The 20,617-nt window shown below is 38.5% G+C and overlaps 1 protein-coding gene across 1 annotated transcript in view; it reads left to right on the top strand.

Moving 5' to 3' along the window:
* Positions 1-20,617, top strand: part of ITGA8 (integrin subunit alpha 8) — a 202,716-nt gene that overhangs the window by 178,138 nt on the left and 3,961 nt on the right. The window contains exons 28-29 of the mRNA XM_020987504.2: positions 2,577-2,678; positions 17,258-17,380. Coding sequence (XP_020843163.1) covers positions 2,577-2,678; positions 17,258-17,380 — 225 coding nt within the window. The remainder of the gene's footprint in view (positions 1-2,576; positions 2,679-17,257; positions 17,381-20,617) is intronic.

Raw genomic sequence — 20,617 nt, 5'->3', positions numbered from 1 at the left:
TCACCTATGCAATATTAATCTAGTCACTGTCTTTCTCTGGCCTCATTTTCTTCCTTTTTCAAATATTGTGTGAGATTAGACATCTTTGAGGTCATTTCCAGCTCATGAATAGGGTTAATTATCCTATAAAGATAAAGGGTTTAATTAACTATTCTTAACCTGGGGTGATATTTTAAATATTTAAAATATTTGTTTTCAAGCAATTTAAAATTTTTGTTTTTAACATTTTGATAATATATTTCAATATGATTGGTTTCTTTTGTAATGCTGCATGTTTTATTTCATGCACTTATCATTATTCTGAAGAAAGTTTCCATTGGCTTCTTCAGGACTGCCACAAAATTAATAAATTAATAACCTCCAGGCTAAACTAGCATGAAGGTTTGGACAAAGAGCATTATAATCTAGCCTCATGTCACAAGGCAATAAAAGAAGAAATGAGCTTAAATTATAGGGATGTTGGGGGGAATCATTAGTTAGATACTAGGAGGATGTTATGAATTATGGGTCTGATTAAAGATTTAAAAAACTGTCTACATAAAAATAATCTGGGATTTCCACTCCTAGGAGTGGTTTACATAGATGGATGGATGGGTGGATGGATTGATAGGTGGATGAATAGATCCATAGATGGATAGCTTTTTCAAAAAGTCTGAGCTCTTCCCATTTGCCAGGAATTCAGTAAGTTCCTTCTACATTTATTCTTAAAATAATAAACACTTGTAACAATTTTATGAGGCTCAATAGTAGCTTATCTGTATCTACTAGGAGGCTTTCATCTAAACAGATGGAAATGGGTCATTGTTTACCTACTTAAGATAACAAGCAAATTCAAGCATTTTCAAAGTTTTATTTAAATACAAAAAAACAAAATTGTACTGTAGCCAAGCAGACATTAAAGTTTCAGTTCTGGAAGCCTTTGTCCCTTACTGTATTTATTTGAAAATAATAAATTCTGTATATCTTTTTAACCCATTTGTAACTCAAACTGATGCATTCTGACTTTTCCTCACTTCCAATTGGTCTTTGTAAAGAGACTTTTGGATTTGTTTAAAAATTTATCAAAGCAGCTGTTATTTGGAATCAAGAAATGAACCACTCCAGATAAGAGAATTTTTTGAATTGCTGAAAACTACTGCAAACCTTTTCATTTTAAATCTTAGCTATTTTTAATGAAACATTTTCTTAGATAGTTTCCTGTGTCCTTATTGTACTGTTTCATAGATGTAACCAGAGGGGCATTGCTTAAGCTAGTGACAGTCACTGCCATGCCATATTCAACTCTACTTGCAACTAATTCAACAAGCTTAGTCAATTATTTTTCTTCATCCCAAAGTCTTTGCTATTTACATCTAATCCTTCTTGCCATTTCTATGCTATTTACATCTAATCCTTCTTGCCATTTCTAATCTCTGAATTCCTGCTAGGTACCATTCTGAATTCTCACTCCTTTCCCTGAGTTTTACATTTTCTTTATTTGTTTTCCTTTTTGCCTTTTGGTTTTTTCCTGCCCATGCAGCTGGAACACTGACAATGAATGTTCTTGCAGAGGCCTGAGAAGAAGCATCCTGAGTAGTCTTTCCAAGTCACATCTTAACAGTTACATTCTTGGCAAGCCTAAGTTCAAGAGTTCCCAAGTATGAAAATTGGGCATCAACTTCATAGAGAGAAATTCCCTTAATAACAAAATTTCTTGAAGAATAAGGAATTGCCCATGTGACCCTTGCAGGTGGACAACTGGGCCCATCTTTCCTTTCCAGTTTCCCAACAGATCCTAAGCTTTTTTCCTCATACCACCAGCTAATCAGGGCACTCCTTTGCTGATTGGAGAACCAACCAATCTATGTATAAACTGTCTATGGAGCTGAGCTCTTCTTATCCCTGTTCACCATTGAGAGATTTTTAGCCCCTAGAAGTATGTTTTTTTAACTACTTTTTACTTCTTACTTTAGAGCCATACTGAATGTTTGAGATTGCTTAAAAACAACATACTTAGAAAGAAGCTTAAAGACAGCAGATGATTTACTCAAAAAAAAAAAAAGCATTTGTCCTACTATTTAAAAGTACAAAGCACTAATGAGCTCTATTTCCAGATGATTATTAAAAAGGACTGTCAGCATGTCAAAACACCCTAATTGTGAGGAGGAGGTATTTTGGGAGCACCTAACAGGACAGAACCAGAGCTTGGTGAAATTATTTCACTGATACTTACGCCATCTTTATTATGGCCATCATTTCCCATTAGAGCATGCCATATCCAAAAGAGCATAGGACTCTGGGTTGGAAGACCTGAGTTCAAATTCTCATTCGGCCACTTTACTCGCCATGTAATTTTGGGTAAATCACATTACCTTTCTGATTCTCAGTTTCCTGGTCTAGAAGTGGGGTTAATATAATACCACCTCCCTCATGGGGTGGTTGTGATTACATATCTTGTAAATCCACAAACACTACATAAATGTTAAGTTAACATTATTATTAACATCTTGAAAAGCATAAGCAGCTGGGTGAATGCCAGTTTATACTCTGTGATTTTCATATTTTAATGCAATCTAATCCTCTTTTTGTGTTTCCAGAGAAAAAATGACCCCTATTCACTTGCTTCCATTGTGTCCTTTGAAGTTAAGAGGATGCCGTATAATGACCAGCCAGCACAACTCCCAGAAGGAAAAGTAGCAGTAAGTGTCATCCTGCAATATTGGCTTCCAACATTGAGTGAATTCAATGGCGGGTTTGGTTACTCTTCTTCATGTGGTCATGATTATATGCAAGGGTCTCTTTGGATCAATCACCACTTTCTTATTTAAGTAGAGAAATAACTTAATTACTTTTTATCTGATTTTATGAAATGTCATGTAAACCTCTTCTAAAATTAATTTTCCTGGAATCCCTTTCCTAACCTCGGTATGGGAAAGACACAATTAGTATCTCCTTACAGGCTGTCTGCATTTTATTAGCCCTTTGAGGCAGTTACTGACTGTTTATTAAGTAGCTAGCCGGTGAATGGGTATTTGAAGTTGGGAAACCTTGAGTCTTGCCTTGGGCACTTTCTAGCTATGTGTCCTTAAGCAAAAATCATTTAATCTGCTTCAGCCTCAGAAGAGCAATGATAATAGCTCCTTTCTCACAGAATTGTTGTGAAGACCATGTGAGATAATATATGTAATAAATTTTGCAAAACGTGAAGCACAATATAGCTATGATTATTTTCCTAGCACCCTGCATGTGGTAAATCCTTAATAGGCAGTTACTGGAGTTGGAGTCAGAGGGTCTGGATTCAAAGTCTGACACTGAGGGGCAACTAGAGCACTAGCCCTGGAGTCAGGAGGACCTGAGTTCAAATCTGCCCTCAGACACTTGACATTTAGTAGCTGTGGTTTGCCCAAAAAACAAACAAATTCTGGCACTGACACTCCCTGTGTAATCTTGGCCCAAGTCTTTTTCCCTTTTTGGCCATCTGACTTCTCTTTGATAAAATGAGAGAACTGTACTGGATAATTCCTTAGATCCTCTTCAGCTCTAAAAGCTTGACCTTATGAAATAAGCTTTTCTGTACGTTATGGTTTTCTTTTAGGAAATGAGTTGGGTGTGTAGTATGGATGATCAGATAACAATCCATAGTATTCCTGTAATAGTGGAATTATTCTATTACAAAGGCAGCAATGATAGAATTGAAATAAACTACCAAGGGAGGATCCAGAGAGCTGAATTCTGGTCCAATCAAGGCCATGGTTTGGATGCATTACTTAGCCTTGGGATTCTTCCTTTCTGCCCTCTACCCACCCAAAGAGCTTTCTTCTTCTCTTAAGCAAGTATAGTGCTGCTAGGCGAAGCCAGCTTTGGCATGGTGGAGGGGTCACCATTGCCAGGTCTTTTTTTTTCCCCCACAGCTGTATGAGAATGATCAGAGACAGGGAACAGGAAAACACGGTAAGGTCCAAAAGCTCATTCCGTGGTTATCCAACAAATAAATACTTGTGACCTTTGACAGGAGCTCTTACTCTTGAGCTACTGTTGTTTTTGAAGGAAGAAGATCTTAAATAGATGTAGTGTCTTACTGGTGGTGTGCTAGAGCTGGCGCCTTCTGGCTCAGGAGAGCCAACTGTTACATTTGCAGTGTGTAGTGTGAGCATTTATGCCTCGGAAATCAGCAAACACTACAAATCATGGCTTGATTTTGTTGTGATTGTCAAGACTTAAGAAAGGGATACAGACAATGTTAATAATCCAGATTAAACATAACAGTGTGCCCTGCATATATTTATTTTTTTTTCTAGAGAACATGTTGTTAAACATTAACAAGCACACCCTTCTTAGCCCAATTCTGGTCTAAGGCAAGGCAGAGTGGTTTGGTGGAAAGTTGAGTGGATTTAAGCCTTAGAGGCCCCAAATTCAAATCCTGTCTCTGCCATTTACTTACCTGTGTGATCTCAAATCAGTTATCTGAAGTTGATGCCCATTTTTCATACTTGGGAACTCTTGAACTTGGGGTTGCCAACGATTAGAAAGACTGCTCTTGGGATGCCTCTTCTCAGGTCTCTGCAAGAGCACTATCAATGGGCAGAATGGGCAGAAAAAAACATTCTTCAGGAAATCTAGTCTCTTGCTAGTGTCCACAAAGGAAACAAAAAGGCAAAAGACAGTAGGAATTTGACAAGCCTTGGGCCACCTGAGAAAACACAGCAGGCTTGCCATGTGTTTCTTCTCGAAGTGGCCATTAATTGCGCCTCAGAGGGAAGAGAAGAGAAATTCTCCCTGATAATGAAGGTCCAGTCTGCTGAACAGAGTGAGGCAGGCAAATAGCTTACTTTTATAGACCATGGGAAAGATAGCTTTCTGAAAAGATTTTATTCTCCTGCCTCTCAAGTTGCCAGTGGGACCTAACTACTGGGAATCCATCAAAGGTGTACCCCTTGTTTTCTCAGCAAGTTGTCAGTACCCATGCCTATCTCTGTGGGTAGATGCCTCCATACAAATGTCCCTGCCCTGTAATGTCATCAAGTTGATTAGGAAACTCATAGAATTAATCAAAGGCTCTTCAATCAACCTCATACCACCACACCACCCCTTACATGAGAGAGAAATCCAGAGACAAAGGAGAATGCATTTTTCTATATGTTTTATGGATAAGTCAACTAAAGCTTGTCTAGACATATCATTTTAGATTTTTACAAGCTAATAAAAAAATTTTCATAGTGGTATTTTGGGGCAAATGCCCTGCTCTTCATTTAGCTTACTTTTTTTTTCTTTTGCTCACAGATGCCTAGTGTCTTTTAATTTATGATCAGACTAGAAAACAGAGGTGGTTTTGATTTTTAATATTGAGTATTCGTTCAGAGGCTTTCAAAGCCTGCAAGCTCCAAAAGACAGAAATTGGAACTCCTTTGTTTTCGATCAGCATGTGCCCAATAACGGAAACACATGTTGCAGCAATCACTGGCAATAATACTACAGCATCCGGTGGAATGGGGCACAAGTGATTGCCTGCTGTTCTCACAAGTCTCAGATGGGCTCCACAATGATCAGATCAGCATCCTTCTCCCAGTCACAATAGAGAAACAGAGAAAAAGAAAAGGAGTTTATTATTTGATGGTAGTGATTTACTGCCCACAATATCTTCAAAGGTTATTGGGGAAACATTGAGGAATAGTAGTGATTTCTGGTTCCCCAATATCTGGATGGTCCATGAAGCTGTTTCCAGGCTCAAGCTGAATGTGGGACATGTGAGAACATCCCTTCGGTGTTATGAGGTGAAAGAATTCTGCTTTGAGATAACAAAAAAAAAAAGATCTGTGCTGCCTCTGAAAGACATTGTCATTCTGATTTTCCAAACATACCAGATTTCCAAAATTTGGTGAGTGAGTGAGAAAGAATCATTTGCTCTCAAGTGTAACATGCACTCGAGTTGATAGGTTGAAGGCAAGAGCTCCAATTCACATTCTGCCAAATGCCCTTTGGTTTGTACCCTCAGGCAAGACACTTGACCTCTTGGTCTCCTCCTTTCTAACATGTAACACTAATATTTGCTTGTCTCCCAACCCTCTGGCAAGGGTTGATTGGTTAGTCTGCACTCCTTTTCAACATGGTCATAATTTATATATTTCCTGTGTGTTAAATAGGCTTTATAGCTGAAGAAAATGACCCTTCGTTTGCAACCATCCACTCTCTGTTTTTAGCCACTGAATCGCTCATGCAGTCTAACATTTGTTATGATGAGGGCTGAGAAAAGGGGAAGCATCATGCAAAGGGATTAAGTCTGAAAACTGAGTCATCACAACTGACAGTAGACATTATTCAGCACTCCCTTTAGTGCCATGATCTCTGCGCTTCTGTGATGTTATCACCTGTCACCAAAGTAGAATTCATCTGGTGCTTCAGGGAGAAAGGTCTATGTCTTGGGTAGAGTTCAAACGCAGTTACTTATACAAAAGAAATTCTTCTCTTCAAAAACTATAAAGTTATAATATGGTCCCCATTGTGGATCTAAAATTCTAAGCTAACCATTTTCCCCCCAAATAGACTTGGGACAGAGAGCAAATAAACACATAGGCTGGTGTCAGAAGACCAAGGTTCAGATATCACATCTGATCCTTACTTATCTCTGACATTTCACAATTCACATAGCCATGCTCATCAAGTGAGGCACTTGACCTTGATTCTCTCTGAGGTCATTTTGAACCTCAATATCTATGTTCCTCTGTGTGTGTATGTGTGTACACATATGTATATATGAATATATGTGTATATGTATATATTGTGTGTGCTCATACACATAAAAACACGGGACACATGAGTCTATTACATTTGGAGATACCCTAGAAAAGTGAAAAAAGAAAAAAAAACATTCATCTAACAATGCCCTTCATATTCATGATACCTTATTTTTTGTTTTGTTTTACTTTCCTAACAACAAAAGGGGAGATTTAGGCCCATTAGGCTGTATATGTACATATGTATATGCACCGATATGTTATACACACATATACATGCATATTTTATATAAGCTTTTATATTATGTCTGTGTATATATACATAAATATTTTATATACATATGTACATATGTATGTATGTATGTATCTATGCATGTATGTATGTATGTATGTATGTATGTATGTATGTATAGATAGATAGCTGTAACTCCCTGACCCCTACTCTTATTCCTCACCACTAGAGAAAGCAGTAGAAAACTAAATCTGAAATATGGTATAGTGGATAGAACACTGTGTAGAAGAAGACCCAAGTTCCTATTCCCCTCACTAACATTTGCCAGATTTGTGGCCATAGCCAAATCACATATCATCTCTGAACCTCAATTTCCTCATCTATAAAATGGGAATGGTAATATCTATGGTACTTACCCTACAGGGTTGTTGTGAGACTCAGAAGTTGTTGAGTTGTGATATAGATATAGATATAGATATAGATATAGATATAGATATAGATATAGATATAGATATATAGATATATAGATATAGATATACACACATATATATGTTTATGTATGTATTTAAAATCATGTATAAAAATATGGGTATATTTGTATATATGTACATTCACATACATTAATACATACATACATGCAAATATGTATACCCATATAATACTTTTAAAACATTAGAGCTTTATCTAAATCAATATCCATTGCAATTAATATGTATGATCGTTATCATCTTCAGGGGTGGTGGTAGAAGGCCAGAGATTCCAACTAAGAGGGCTCTATAATCTTCAATTTTTACGTGGACAAAGTCTCCTAATCAGTCCTCCTAAATGTCTCATAAGCATCTAAGGCTCAACATGTCCATAATAGAATGTATTTTTCCCCTTTGACCTCATCCCTTTTCCTGATGTCCCTGCCTTAGCAGAGATCACCATCGTTCTTCCAGTCATCTAACTCCATGACCGTAGAGTCATTCATCTTTAATTTTTCACTCTCTCACATCCTTCTATCCAATTAGTTGTCAGGTCTTTTTGATTCTACATCAACAACATATCTTCACTCCATTTCTTCACTCACATGACTGCAAGGGCTACTGCCCTCATGACTTTTCCTCTAGTCTGTTGCAAAAGCCTCTTCATCGCTCTTCTTGCCTCTAGCCTCTTTGCTCTTCAAATCATTCTCCACATAGATCCAAAATGCATACTCCTGAAGCAGAGGCCTGAGTGTGTCACTGTGGCTCCCTATTGCCTCTAGGATCAAATACAAATTCCTTAGTTTGCTATTTACAGCCCTTCACAATCTGACTCCAACCTTTCTTTCATTGTTGATGATGCATTACTCCTCCTCAGATACTCTGCATTTCACTTATCTTTAAGCAGACTGTCCATCATGCCTGGAATTCTCTCCTTCCTTCCTACCATCCCTTGGAACTTCCATTCCACGGTGGTGCCTTTATATTCTCCTCTCCTCTCCTCTCCTCTTCTCTTTCCATATACATATATCTACACACACATACATACATGTATGCATATATACATATACACACACATGTATATACACAAACACATCCATATATACACATACATATATGTATATATACAAACACACATACATTTATATACATTATATATATATGTATATATATATGTGTGTTTATATTAAGTATTTACTTAATAGTATACATGTTGTATCGCTCCCTTAGAATGTAAGCTTCTTGAGAAAACTATTTCGGTTTGGTCTGTTTATCCCTATGGCCCAGAATAGTCCCTGGCCCAGCATAGGTCCTTAATATGATTGTTGAAGGGAGCCAAATTGAAGTAGGATAGGGAAATAAGGGGAAGGAAGGATAAAGAGGGAGAGAAAGAGACAGAGAGAGAGAAAGTACAAATCCTCTAGTATACAGGCTAGGGAACTGAATATTTTGAAATGTGATCATTAAGGTGTTTTTCATTGTTCATCTTTTTTTTTTTTGTGAGAACAACCCCAATTTGCTTTATATCAAGTGGCTGCTAAAATCATCATCCTACCTAATGTTACAGGTTGTGCTCTTGGTGCTGTAACCATGATGCCTTGGCACACTTTTTTTTAAACATCCATGTAACTCCCAATGAAGTCTGTTTATACAAGGCTTTTGTAGCACATAAATACAAATGTCACTATTAATTATGGCTACAAACACAAGGAAGCTTTTTACCTTCTATGTCGGTATTTTGTCGAAATATACAAAAACATATCGTAAATGTCTAACAATAAAATGAGATCATAATAAAGTTTATTTATGATCTTTTTTTAACCCTATTTGTTAAAAAAAAAAAAGACTTAAGGTTTGATGAAGGGGAGATTAAATGTTCATGATTTAGTAGCCTTAGGAGAAAGTCTAAGCTACTTGTGGCTGTACATTTTTAAGGGGCAAGTAAAAAGGTTAAGTGAATTGTTTACGTCCCATGCGGATTTTTTTAAATGCCCAATTTCCAGATAAAGTTAAAATAGAAAATCCCACTAGCCACTTAGCTGGCAGAGTGTTTAATTCTTTTTTTCCTTAAATTTTCAACTACATCCCTTCATTGAACTTTAATTTGCCTTCTTGGAACAGTTTTAACAACACATCACCCCAGCTGAAAGTTGGCAGGTCTAGCGTGGAGGAGTAGTATTTGTGATGATGATGATGATGATGATGATGATTCAGAGAAGCCTTACTAGCAGTCTGTCCTTTGAATCTTTTTTAGCACCAACATTATTGACGAGTCTGTCCTGTAATTATGTTCCTTTGTCACTGCAGCTAATAAATCCCATTGGGTAGGATCCAAGAAAAACCTGCCTTGAATCTAATTATACTTCATGGTGTTCTACAGCAAGGTTGCAAGATAATTATAATCAAAACAACAAGAATCAGAAAAAGCATCAGGAAGGGCTGAGTGCTCAAAGTGAATTTTTATGAAGATGATAAAACTGACTGAAGAATATCTTTGTCAGTCTGCGAGCATTTATTAACTTGCTGTTGAGTCATGTCCAACTCTTCGTGACCCCATTTGGGGTTTTCTCAGCACAGATTGGAGTGGTTTGCCATTTCCTTCTCCTGCTCATTTTACAGATAAAGAAACTGAGGCAAACAGAGTTAAGTGACTTGTCTGGGGTCATATAGCTAGTAAGTGTCTGAAGCCAGCTTTGAACTCATGAAGATGAGTCTTCCTGATTCCAAGCCCTGCTCTCTATCTACTGCACCAGTTCTGGAGACAGCAGGAAGGACAAAAATAGCCCTGCCCTCAAGGAGCTCACATTCTAATGGGGAGACAACATGTAAATAGTGAGGTACATGCAAAAGCAGAAGGACCATAATCTGCAGGCACTAAGTCACTTCTCAGAATTACTGATCAAACCTCCAGCATTACTTCCCCATTGGTCATCCCAATTAATTTCTGATGTTCTTGTCATATATCGGGAGGGGACAAACTCTTGGTGTAGAAATCCTCTCCACTGGGACAGAGCAACAACTTACCTATATCTCATGGCCTTAGAGAGTTGGATGGGACACTGAAAGGGTAAATAATTCGCTTAGGGTCACATGTCCTGACTCTAAAGTTGGCCATTTCTCTTCTTCCCTATGCTGTCACGCTGTGTTATATTGTCTAAGCTTTAGAAATGATACTCCTGCAGGTAGGGCATTGTCCTGTTGGAACAGGTCATGAGGGGCTGGGGTGCCGGACTCACCATGCACTTTCTACAGTTTCCCCGATGTCCCTAACTTTAAAAAAGCTCTTCTTTGGGGTCTTCTGTCTTTATAGCCAGAGTAAATAGCAGACCTTGCTCTTACCATAATGATTGCTTGAGCTCTTTTCCTTTCAACGTGCATGTAGACTTCAAGGCCATATTTCATTCGGACAATAGAGCTTAATTTCACTAAGTGCTAAACTTAATCAGCTTCCATCTGCAGATGGACTGGCAGGGTTCCACCTACTGGCCTGCCATGTGCCTCCCTCATAGTCCCAGAAAGTAAGTACTCTTTCTCCAAAATTTGTCTCTGACTTCCCTAGTCAATCACTGGAGGGAAGGGGAAGGGCATGACCCTGTATATCATGCCTAGTTTGAGCCTCACAGTAACCCTGAGAGGTGCTGTCATTTTCCCATTTTACAGTCAAGGAAATTTAGGCAAACAGAGGTCGAGGGTCTCGTCCAAGGTCACTCAGCCAGTAAGTACCTTAGGCCAGAGTCGAATTCAGCCCACTCTTTTACTCCCTTTAGTGAGAATGAAAGAAAAATTCAATATTAAGTAACTTTTTCTTTCCACAGAGAATGATTGCATGTATTAATGAATAAAGTCAACAGACTAGCGACTACACCAAATATACAAATGAGCACGCAGGCAAGTCCAGAAGCAGGTGAGGGCCCCAGGCTCCCTCGCAATTGTACTGTAGCTCAGAAGGAATATAAAAAGCCTTTCATCTCCTGCACGGATGGTATGTGGATTACCTCAGACTTCAGAAGGCCTGAGCTGAGGCCTGGGATGAGGGCGCTTGAGGAAGGAAGGGTAAGGAAGAGTAGTAAGTAACAGAATGAGCTCACTCCTAGTCATCTCATTAAGACTGGGCAGATCTGGATCTTGGCAATGGCAGGTGGAGACATTCAGAGAACCTGGCTCCCTAAATGATTCTATATTAGAATGCTCTCATCTACTTCGTCTTCTCTTAAGACTCTCACCTCAGCACTAGGACACAAAGAACTTGACCAAAATATTTGCTTTTCCTCAACAGACCTGCAGTTTCCTTGGTATCAGAAGGGATAGGTATCCCTTGAGGAAATGTCCTCTACCCATAAGCTTCCTCTCCCTGCTTTGCAAAGTACAGTCTTTAAGAGTTTCCTGGGGCACCAAGATGTTAAGTACCTTGTTCAGGGTCACATGGCCAGATTGTGTCATCTGTAGGACTAGAACCCAGGTCTTCCTGAGTCCAAAGACAGTTTTCTATGAGGACGTATATTCTCTCTCAAAATATTTATTGGCCTTTTTCAAAAGTGTTGCTTTTTCTTGTCGTTTTAGAAACACTACATCAAACTCTATATAGTCACCAAGTTGCAACGAATCCCATCAAAGTATCCAATGTTGTTTTTGTTCAGTCATTTTTGAGCCATGTCTAGCTCTTTGTGACTTCATGTGAGGTTTTCTTGGCAAGGATTCTGGAGTGGTTTGCCATTTCCTTCTCCAACTCATTTTACAGATGAGGAAACTAAGACAAACAGGGTTAAGTGACTGGCCCAGGGTCATACAGCTAGTAAGCATCTGAAACCAGATTTGAACAGAAGAAGATGAATCTTTCCTTACTCCAGATCCAGCACTTTATCAACTGTTCCACCTAGCTGCCCAAAGTATGTGATAGACTCCACTGATTTTATTCTTTCACCTTTTATTAAGCAAAATAGCAGTTTTTTAATTTTAATTCCTTGTGAATGAATATCTGCTTGCTTACTTAATGATGACTTGAATAAGAAACAATTGGATTTTTCCATGAGATAATTAATTAGGTAAAAATCAAAGAATAATAATCAGTTCCCAGTCTCACCATAGAGCTCTTATTAATAAATGCTTGGTGAATTGTGCCAGGAATTACACAGAACATAGAATTAGGCACGAGCTTGGCCTTTAGAAACATTTGCAAGAATCCTTGGGGTTTTCCATTGCAATTTTACTTCTATGGTAGGTCACAACAATTGGAATAGAAGATCTTTAAACTCCATTCTGGCTCTGAAAACCTACTAAAGTAAATTCAGCACATTTACAGAGCACAGTGCTAGGGCCCGAGGAAAATATGACACTGAGATTTTGCTTTGCTGCCATGATGGAGTACACAGAATGCTGGATCTGTAAGCAGAAGCCCTGAGCTCAGCTCCCACCTCTGACTTTGCTACCTGTCTGACTTTGGGTGGGTCTCTTTATTTCTCAGGGCCTCAGTTTCCTTATCTAGAAAATGACAGTATTGGAGGAGATGACCTCACTAAGGTCGCCGTCATCTCAAAATTTATGGTCTCACCTGGGAGAAGGCAAGAATACTCATTTGAAGGGGCAGCTAGATGGCACAGTGGATAGAGCACCAGCCCTGAAGTCAGGAGGACCTGAGTTCAAATGTGGCCTCAGACCAAACATTTGACACTTACTAGCTGTGTGACCCTGGGCAAGTCATTTAAGCCCAATTGCCTAAAAAAAAAAAAAAGGAAAGAAAGAAGAATACTCATTCAATAATATTCTAACACAAGTTACTCACAGGCAAGAGCTCTTTTTCCCCCCTTTATATCACCACTGCTTGATATATATTAGGCATTAAATAAATGCTTGTTGAGTGGAATTGAATTAAGTTCATTCCATTAGGACCTGACACATATGTTGAGGGAAAAAAAGTGATACAAATGAATACAAAAATGATTTAAAGAGATGTGAAGTACCATCAGAAGTCTGCAAGACAAATGGAAGGGGAGCAGATAAGACTTGATGGAGAAAGTGAGGTTTGAGCTGGGTTTTAAAGGATGGGTAGCACGTTTCAGGCAAAAGAAAAGTGTCATCAAAGGCAGAGAAGTAATCAAGAATGGATGATGGAAAGCAGTCCAATTTGCTTGTTGTGTATAGCCTACATAAAGAGTAGGATCTTAAATCTAGAACCAGAAAGGATTTCAAAGGCTTCTTGTCCAACACCTTTACTTTACACATGAGTAAACTGAGGCCCAGAGAGTTGAAGTGACTATATGAGATGAGGCTTGAAGGATAGGGTGGTACCAGATTGTAAGGGTGTAGCATGCCCACTATGATTGTATGTCAAAACAATTGATAGATTGAGGCCAAAATGTATCAGGAGTAAGACTAGAACCCAGGTCTACCCAGAACCCTGGTGACTTTAGGTGTCTTTAAAAATACTACCTAGTACCTTTTCTTGGGAGTGTTTAAGAATGTAACAATTATAAGCCTGTGTCATGAGTCATAGTCACCTAGAGACATAAGAGAAAAATAATTTTGTTAATTTCTCACACACATTCAAATTAATGACCCTGGGCTATAGAGCCTAGCTTCTTAGCAGACAACATTTTGGTTCCAAGTATCTATTTTAAGATACTTAGGTATTTTGACATATAATCAGCCTTCACTTGACTGATGGCTACTTTCCCAGGAGTACAAATGCTTTGCATTAAGACAAGTGGCTGATATGCAAGTTTCATTTCCAAAGGCCATTGTAAAAGTGATGTAATTACAAAGGAAAATTAATAGGAAAAGTAAAAAACAAAACAAAACAATGAATAGATTAATAATAAAAAACACACCTTTCAATTTGCAAAGTACTTCACTTACATTATTATCTTATTATAGCCTCACAACAATTCTGCAAGGTAGAAACTTGTTTTCTTTTTTTCTATCTAAGACATATGATTTCATTGATATAGGGAAATACCAATGAGGAAGCTTCCTGTAAGAACGCAGATCCTCAACTGCTCTGCACTTTGGAATCTTGGAAAGTTATCTGAGGCACTGAAAGTTCAAGTGAGAACCAGTCTGTCTTACGGATTATAAGACTGGCCTTCCATCCACTGGTGGGGCACCTGTGGCCTCGAGGCTATATGTGGTGCTCCAGGTCCTCAAGTGCGGCTTTGAATCCAAACTTTACAGAACAAATCCTTTTATTAAGGGGATTCTGGAGGACCTAGAGAGCCACATGTAACCTCGAAGCCGCAGGCTCCCCACCCCTGCCCTACACCATATGTAAGGGGATCATTATCACAAAACCACAGAATTTAAGAGTTGGAAGGGATCGATCATCCATGGCCATTTAGTCTAACCCATGCACAAAAGGAATCCTTGCTATGACATACCTGTCCCTGAAAGCTTTGCTAAAACCTAGGTAAACTATCTCCATCGTATTCCCCTCATCTACTATTTTAATAAATCTGTCCAAAAAAAAAAGTTGAGGTTATTGTGGCATGAAATATTACAGCCTCTACTTGGAGAAAGACCTCCAAGGAGGGAGAATCCACCTCCTCTTGGCGAAGCCCATTCCAAATGAGGACACCTCAAGCAGATAAGAAGTTTTATTTTGTTTCCGGGGTGGGGCGGGGAGTTCAATTTTCTTCTTTGCAATGTCTCTTCATTTCCCCTGGTCCTTTGGCCAAAAAGAACAAATCACATATGTCTTCCACATAAAAGCACTTCAAAGAATTGAACATAATTACTATGTTCCCTTCCTCCAGTCTTTTTTATTCCTCCAGGTTAAATATCCCTAATTTTTTTAACTGATCCTCATGTGGCATGGTCTCAAGGCCTTTTACAATCCTGGAGGTCCTCCTCTGGACACTTGCCGGTCTATCAATGTCTTTATTCACTGAACACAATACTTCAGATTAGACGTGATGATGACAAAGTATGGTGGAACCATCACCTCCCAATTTCTGGAATCTATGCTTCTCTTAACACAGCTCAAGATGGCACTGATTTTGGGGCAGCCAGGTGGTACAGTGAATACAGCACCAGCCCTGGAGTCAGGAGGACCTGAGTTCAAATATGACCTCGGACATTTGACACCTACTAGCTGTGTGACCCTGGGCAAGTCATTTAACCCCATTGCCTAGCCAATAAATAAATAATAAATAAAAAAGATGGCATTGGTGTTTTTTTGGCTGCCATAACCATACTGCTAAATCATACTGAGTTTACAGTCAGATCTTTTTCAGAAAAGCTGCCTCAACCATGCCTATACTCGTGAAATTGGTTGTTTTGTACCTAAGAGCAAGACTTTACGTTCATCCCTAATGAATTTCATGTACTTAGAGCTATCCCAGTATAAAGACCTTTCTTAATCCTGATCTTGTTATCCAGTATAGTGGTGTTTAACTCAAATAACGTTGCGGGGGGTGGGGGTGGTACTAAACCATACATAAGGATCCTTTCAGGCTGCATATTGACTTAGAAAACTATATATTAACATTATCTATATTCTGTTTTTTAATTTTGTTAAATATCTCTTAATTACATGTCTATCTAATGTGGGTCACACTCAATATTGTGATGGGCTGTAAATGGAGCCCATGGGTCACATGTATGACACCTCTGGTCTAGTGTGTTAGCTATCCCTCCCAGCTTTGTGCCATCTGAAAATTTGTCCATGGCATCTATGATTTTATCCAGGTCACTGATAAAATGTTAAAGAGCATAGGGAGAAATATATAGTCCACTGAAGACCTCAGTGGAGGCCTCCCTGGAGGCGGCATGACCCATTAGGAGCTACCCTTTGATCCCAGGCATCTAACCCCTTCTGATTATATTAATCATCTTATCTAAATCTCTTCATCTTCTTGACCAGAATAATATGAGAGACTTCATGAAAGGCTTTGTGAAAATAAAAGTCAGTGGTTCTTGACCGTTTAGCAAGCTGGTAAAACCTATGGGATGCCTTCTCAGAATAATTTGCATAAAATATGTAGGGTCTCAAAGGGAAACAATTATATGGAAATACAGTTAACAAAATACTTTTTTTTTAAAGTTCATAGACACCCAGAGATCTATCCACAGACCACAGGCTAAGAACCCTTGTTCTAGGTAAATTATATCCCAAGCATTTTCCCTTTCTACTTGTTTAGCAGTCCAATCAAAAAAAGAAAACAATATGAGTCTGGCAAAATCTAATCTTGATGACACAAGACTGGCTCTTTATAATCCCTACTTCCCTATCTAGCTGTTATCAAACATCCTTTTAACCGTCTTCTGTTCTAGAATTTTCCCAGGAATTGAAATCAAATTCACAGCTACTAAATGTGAGAGGCCAGACTTTGACCCAGTTCTATCTGACTCAGTGTTCAGCACTCCATTCCTTTATTGTAGGACACATTGAAGGAACCCAGATGTTTTCCCAAGAAAGGCCTTTAGTCTATGTAGGATAAACCCCTTGTCATCGCAAATGTGGAACTGGGCCCTGGTAGTTCCATTGTTTCATGAAGTGTTTGGTCCAGTTCAGAAAGAAGTGATGCTTAAAAGTGAATTGGACAGTCAGTTTCTCCTCTGTAGCCTAGTTGATTGTTCAATAGTCCCAGAGACATGGCTCCACTCTAATGCTTCAGTGATGAGCTTACACTTTCCCCTAATGGGGATAACAAGGTAACCACCGTAATTCCTGAGCTGGCTTTTTACACTTTATGTTTTTGGAAAGAACCCAGTGACCAACTCACTTGAAGTGTATCCAGTTATCCTAATGTTTCGTTTGGGTCCATGATCTTTCCCTGACATTTTTGGCTGATCGCTGCTTCCTTGTGTGAATTAATTTTCAAATTAAAGTTTATTTGTCTCACTTTTCATTTCAGATTAGAACATCAGTCATCTGGGCAACTCCAAATGTCTCCTTCTCAATCCCATTATGGGTTATCATATTAGCCATACTTCTTGGATTACTGGTCCTCACCCTTCTGACCTTAGCCTTATGGAAAGTAAGTCTTTGGTTGTTTTTTTTTAATCATTTTCCTTCTTCCTTTGGTCTATAGAGTGGTGAAACTTGTCAAAAGAATTTAGAAAGACAGTGACTGTTTAACATTGAACTGCTGTGATCCTTAACTCTTCAGAGGAGCATAAAAGGAGCGTTTATCACGTATCTTGTTAGCTTTGGCAAATTTAATATGCTTGTGGAACTGATATTTAAGGAGACTGCTGTGGTTTAGTGCCTGCTTTCACATTGGGAATTTAGTTGTAAATGAATTGTGAGGGATCTTGGCTTTGTTATCCAAGACCAGGCATCTCCTTTCTGGAGCGCTGAGAATGATGATGTCCTAACAAAGACATTTTCTTGTGTAATTTACCTGGGTCCTTGGTTTTTTGTTGACATGATCCTGTCCCTAATGTTTTGAAGGTTTTAAAGCCAATTAAATAATTGCCTTCAGTACAGGCCAATTTGGATGTGATCCTTTGAATGTCAGTTAGGCCAACAAGGTTACAAATTTAGTAACAACTCTTCGAACGGCAATGATGTTTTTACAAAAATGTAGATGCTTTTAGCCTGTGTCACTATTAAGCAATCTCAGATTTCCCTTATGTGTGTTTTATCGTGATTTACTCCAGTGGTCTACAATAGGAACTAATTTTTGGCAGGACATCCTACAGCCATGCCAAGTTCTGTCTCGATTTACTTTCCAAAATAGAAACCCCATCACAAACACCACTACTATGGTAATAACTAATGCAAAGCACATCCCAGCCGATTTCTGTCTGTTCTAGGTGTCTTACAAATACAATACATTCTCTTTTAAAAACAACAAACAATACGTCAGTGGGGGTCTTGGCTTTATTTAGACCTAGCCAGAGGGGACATCATCCATGTTTGATCTCCATCTGAATAATGGGCTTCTCTCCAGCCTGTAAAAGATTGATAGGATGACTAGATTCTTCACCACTGCTACCCTCTAACTTCTATGCCCCCTAACAAATATCTTGTGTTGACTGTCTATGGGCATTTCACTTCTTGTTTACTGTGAACATTTGAGTTTGTCAGAAAGGGAATCCCCCCAAAATAAAATTCCACCAAGATTATAAAAAAGAGCAAAGCAATTCATTGTCTTGATGAATAATATTTGCTTATGTCTTATGCCATCCTGTAACATAAGCTATTTTCAAACCTATAGAAATTGTCCTTCCTATTGTGTTATATACTTAATGACAACAATATTTTCAGAGACTGAGCATTAGTTAAGGTCCTGTATCAACAACCAGATAATTGACAGGAGTGACATTTAAATTTACACGAGAAGAAAGGAAAAAAGAAAAAGAAGGCTTTAGTTACAAGCTAAACCTAGCAAACTGAATGGAGAAACAACAAAATATAATCCTGTCATTAAAAATTTGGACTCACTTGAACCTTCCTATAGAAGTGCATATAGTCTCCTGGAAAAGGCACTGTTTGGAAATTCAATGGATATAGCTGCAAACCATCTCTTACCACTAAATTGCTGTGTGATTTATAGTGGGAAAGGTCTAAGAGGTACGCAGATCTGAGTTCAAATCCTACCTGGCTACTTACCATAAGTAGTGTGAGCTTGGGCAACTTGTTTTCTGTTTCCTTGCTTCACTTCCCTGAAAAAAGAAAGGAGGAGCTTGGGCTAGCTGATCCCAAAGATCTCTTCCAACACTTAAAGTCTATGGGTAAGATAACAAGCCTAATCCTTTCCTTCATACCTTGAAATTTATGTGAATATATTTCATATATGTTGAATATATTTCAAATACGCTGAAATGTGGAGGCGAGAGCCTACAGCCAAGCCAACAGTTTATTCCAAGGGAGAATTCATAGGGCGCAGCTAGATGGCGCAATGAATAGAGCACCGGCCCTGGATTCAGGAGGACCTGAGTTCAAATCCGGCCTCAGACACATAACTCTTACTAGCTGTGTGACCCTGGGCAAGTCACTTAACCCCATTGCCTAGCCAAACCAAAAAACAAAAATTAAAAAACAAACAAAAAAAAACCAAGGGAGATTCATTCTCTCTAAGCAAACAGTCAATAAGCAATCATTTTTGCTCACCTTCAAGACAAGAAGAAAATAACATTAGTGGAGGTTTTGCATTTTTCCCATAAAAATATGTGGAGGTCTACATGGAACTGAAGTAGACCTCAAAATCTAGGAGAAGAAATGAAAAACAAAGGACCCTCTACTGCTACATATCAGTCAAAAGTAGGGGAGGGTTAGATGAAGAAGAAAGAAGTTATCTTTTCCACTGTACTGAAAATCTAAATCTAAGAATGGGCTTCCCCTCTGTTGGGAGATGGCATACAGCTCTCCAACTGACAGCCTAGAACACTGGAGGAAGGAAGAGAGAAAAGAGAAGATAGGAGGGGATGAGTGGAGAGGAGAGAAGAGTAGAGATATATACATATATGGAAGAGTGGATGGAGAACTGGCCTAATAGTCAGGATGGTTGATTCAAGTTGTAGCTCTGACCCATACTGACTGTGTGACCCTGGGCAAGTCACTACCTCTTCGGGCCCCCAAGCAATCTCTAAAACAAAGGTTATTTACAAAGGGTCTCTCAACCCCTAACCACAGGTGACTTTCAAGGGTTCCATGAACTTGGATAGGAAAAAAAATTACAACTTTAATTTCACTAACCTCTAATTGATGTTTAGCATTTCCTTCAATTATTTAAAAACATTATACAAAAAAGATGGGTCCAGGTCCAGACTGCCAGAGGGTTCCAGGGAACATAAAAATGTGAGGAACCCTGTCCAAGACTAAGAGTTGCAGAAAAGGTATTGATCAGGGGCAGCTAGGTGATGCAGTTGATAAGAGCACTGGTTCTTAATAAATGGTTATTATGGATATATCTCTTTGTCTACATTGGTAAAGAGAGTAACTCCCTGATGAAATCACAGGCCTGGTCTAATGTTTATACCCATGTATATGTGCATATCTGTATATACATGTTTTCATTAACTAGCTTAAATGCAAAGGTGGTTTTTTTTTTTATAAATATTAAAGGCACTACCAGGTAGGGCTATGCTAGTAAATATTTAACAATCAGCTCTCAAAAAAGCAAGACACACTTTTAAATTTAATCTGTATTTTAATACTGTTCTATCCCTTTTTTTAAGCCTAGATAATCAAGAAAACAATAAATCAAGCCCTGATTTGTAGCATTTGCTGATTTCCAAGGTGGAAATTTAACAATTAACAATACTAA

This window comes from Phascolarctos cinereus, unplaced genomic scaffold (genome assembly GCF_003287225.1).
Source record: "Phascolarctos cinereus isolate Bilbo 61053 unplaced genomic scaffold, phaCin_HiC Scaffold_1;HRSCAF=81, whole genome shotgun sequence".
Lineage (NCBI taxonomy): Eukaryota > Metazoa > Chordata > Mammalia > Diprotodontia > Phascolarctidae > Phascolarctos > Phascolarctos cinereus.
Note: the sequence above shows the minus strand (reverse complement) of the source record. Positions and strands in the feature narration are given on the sequence as shown.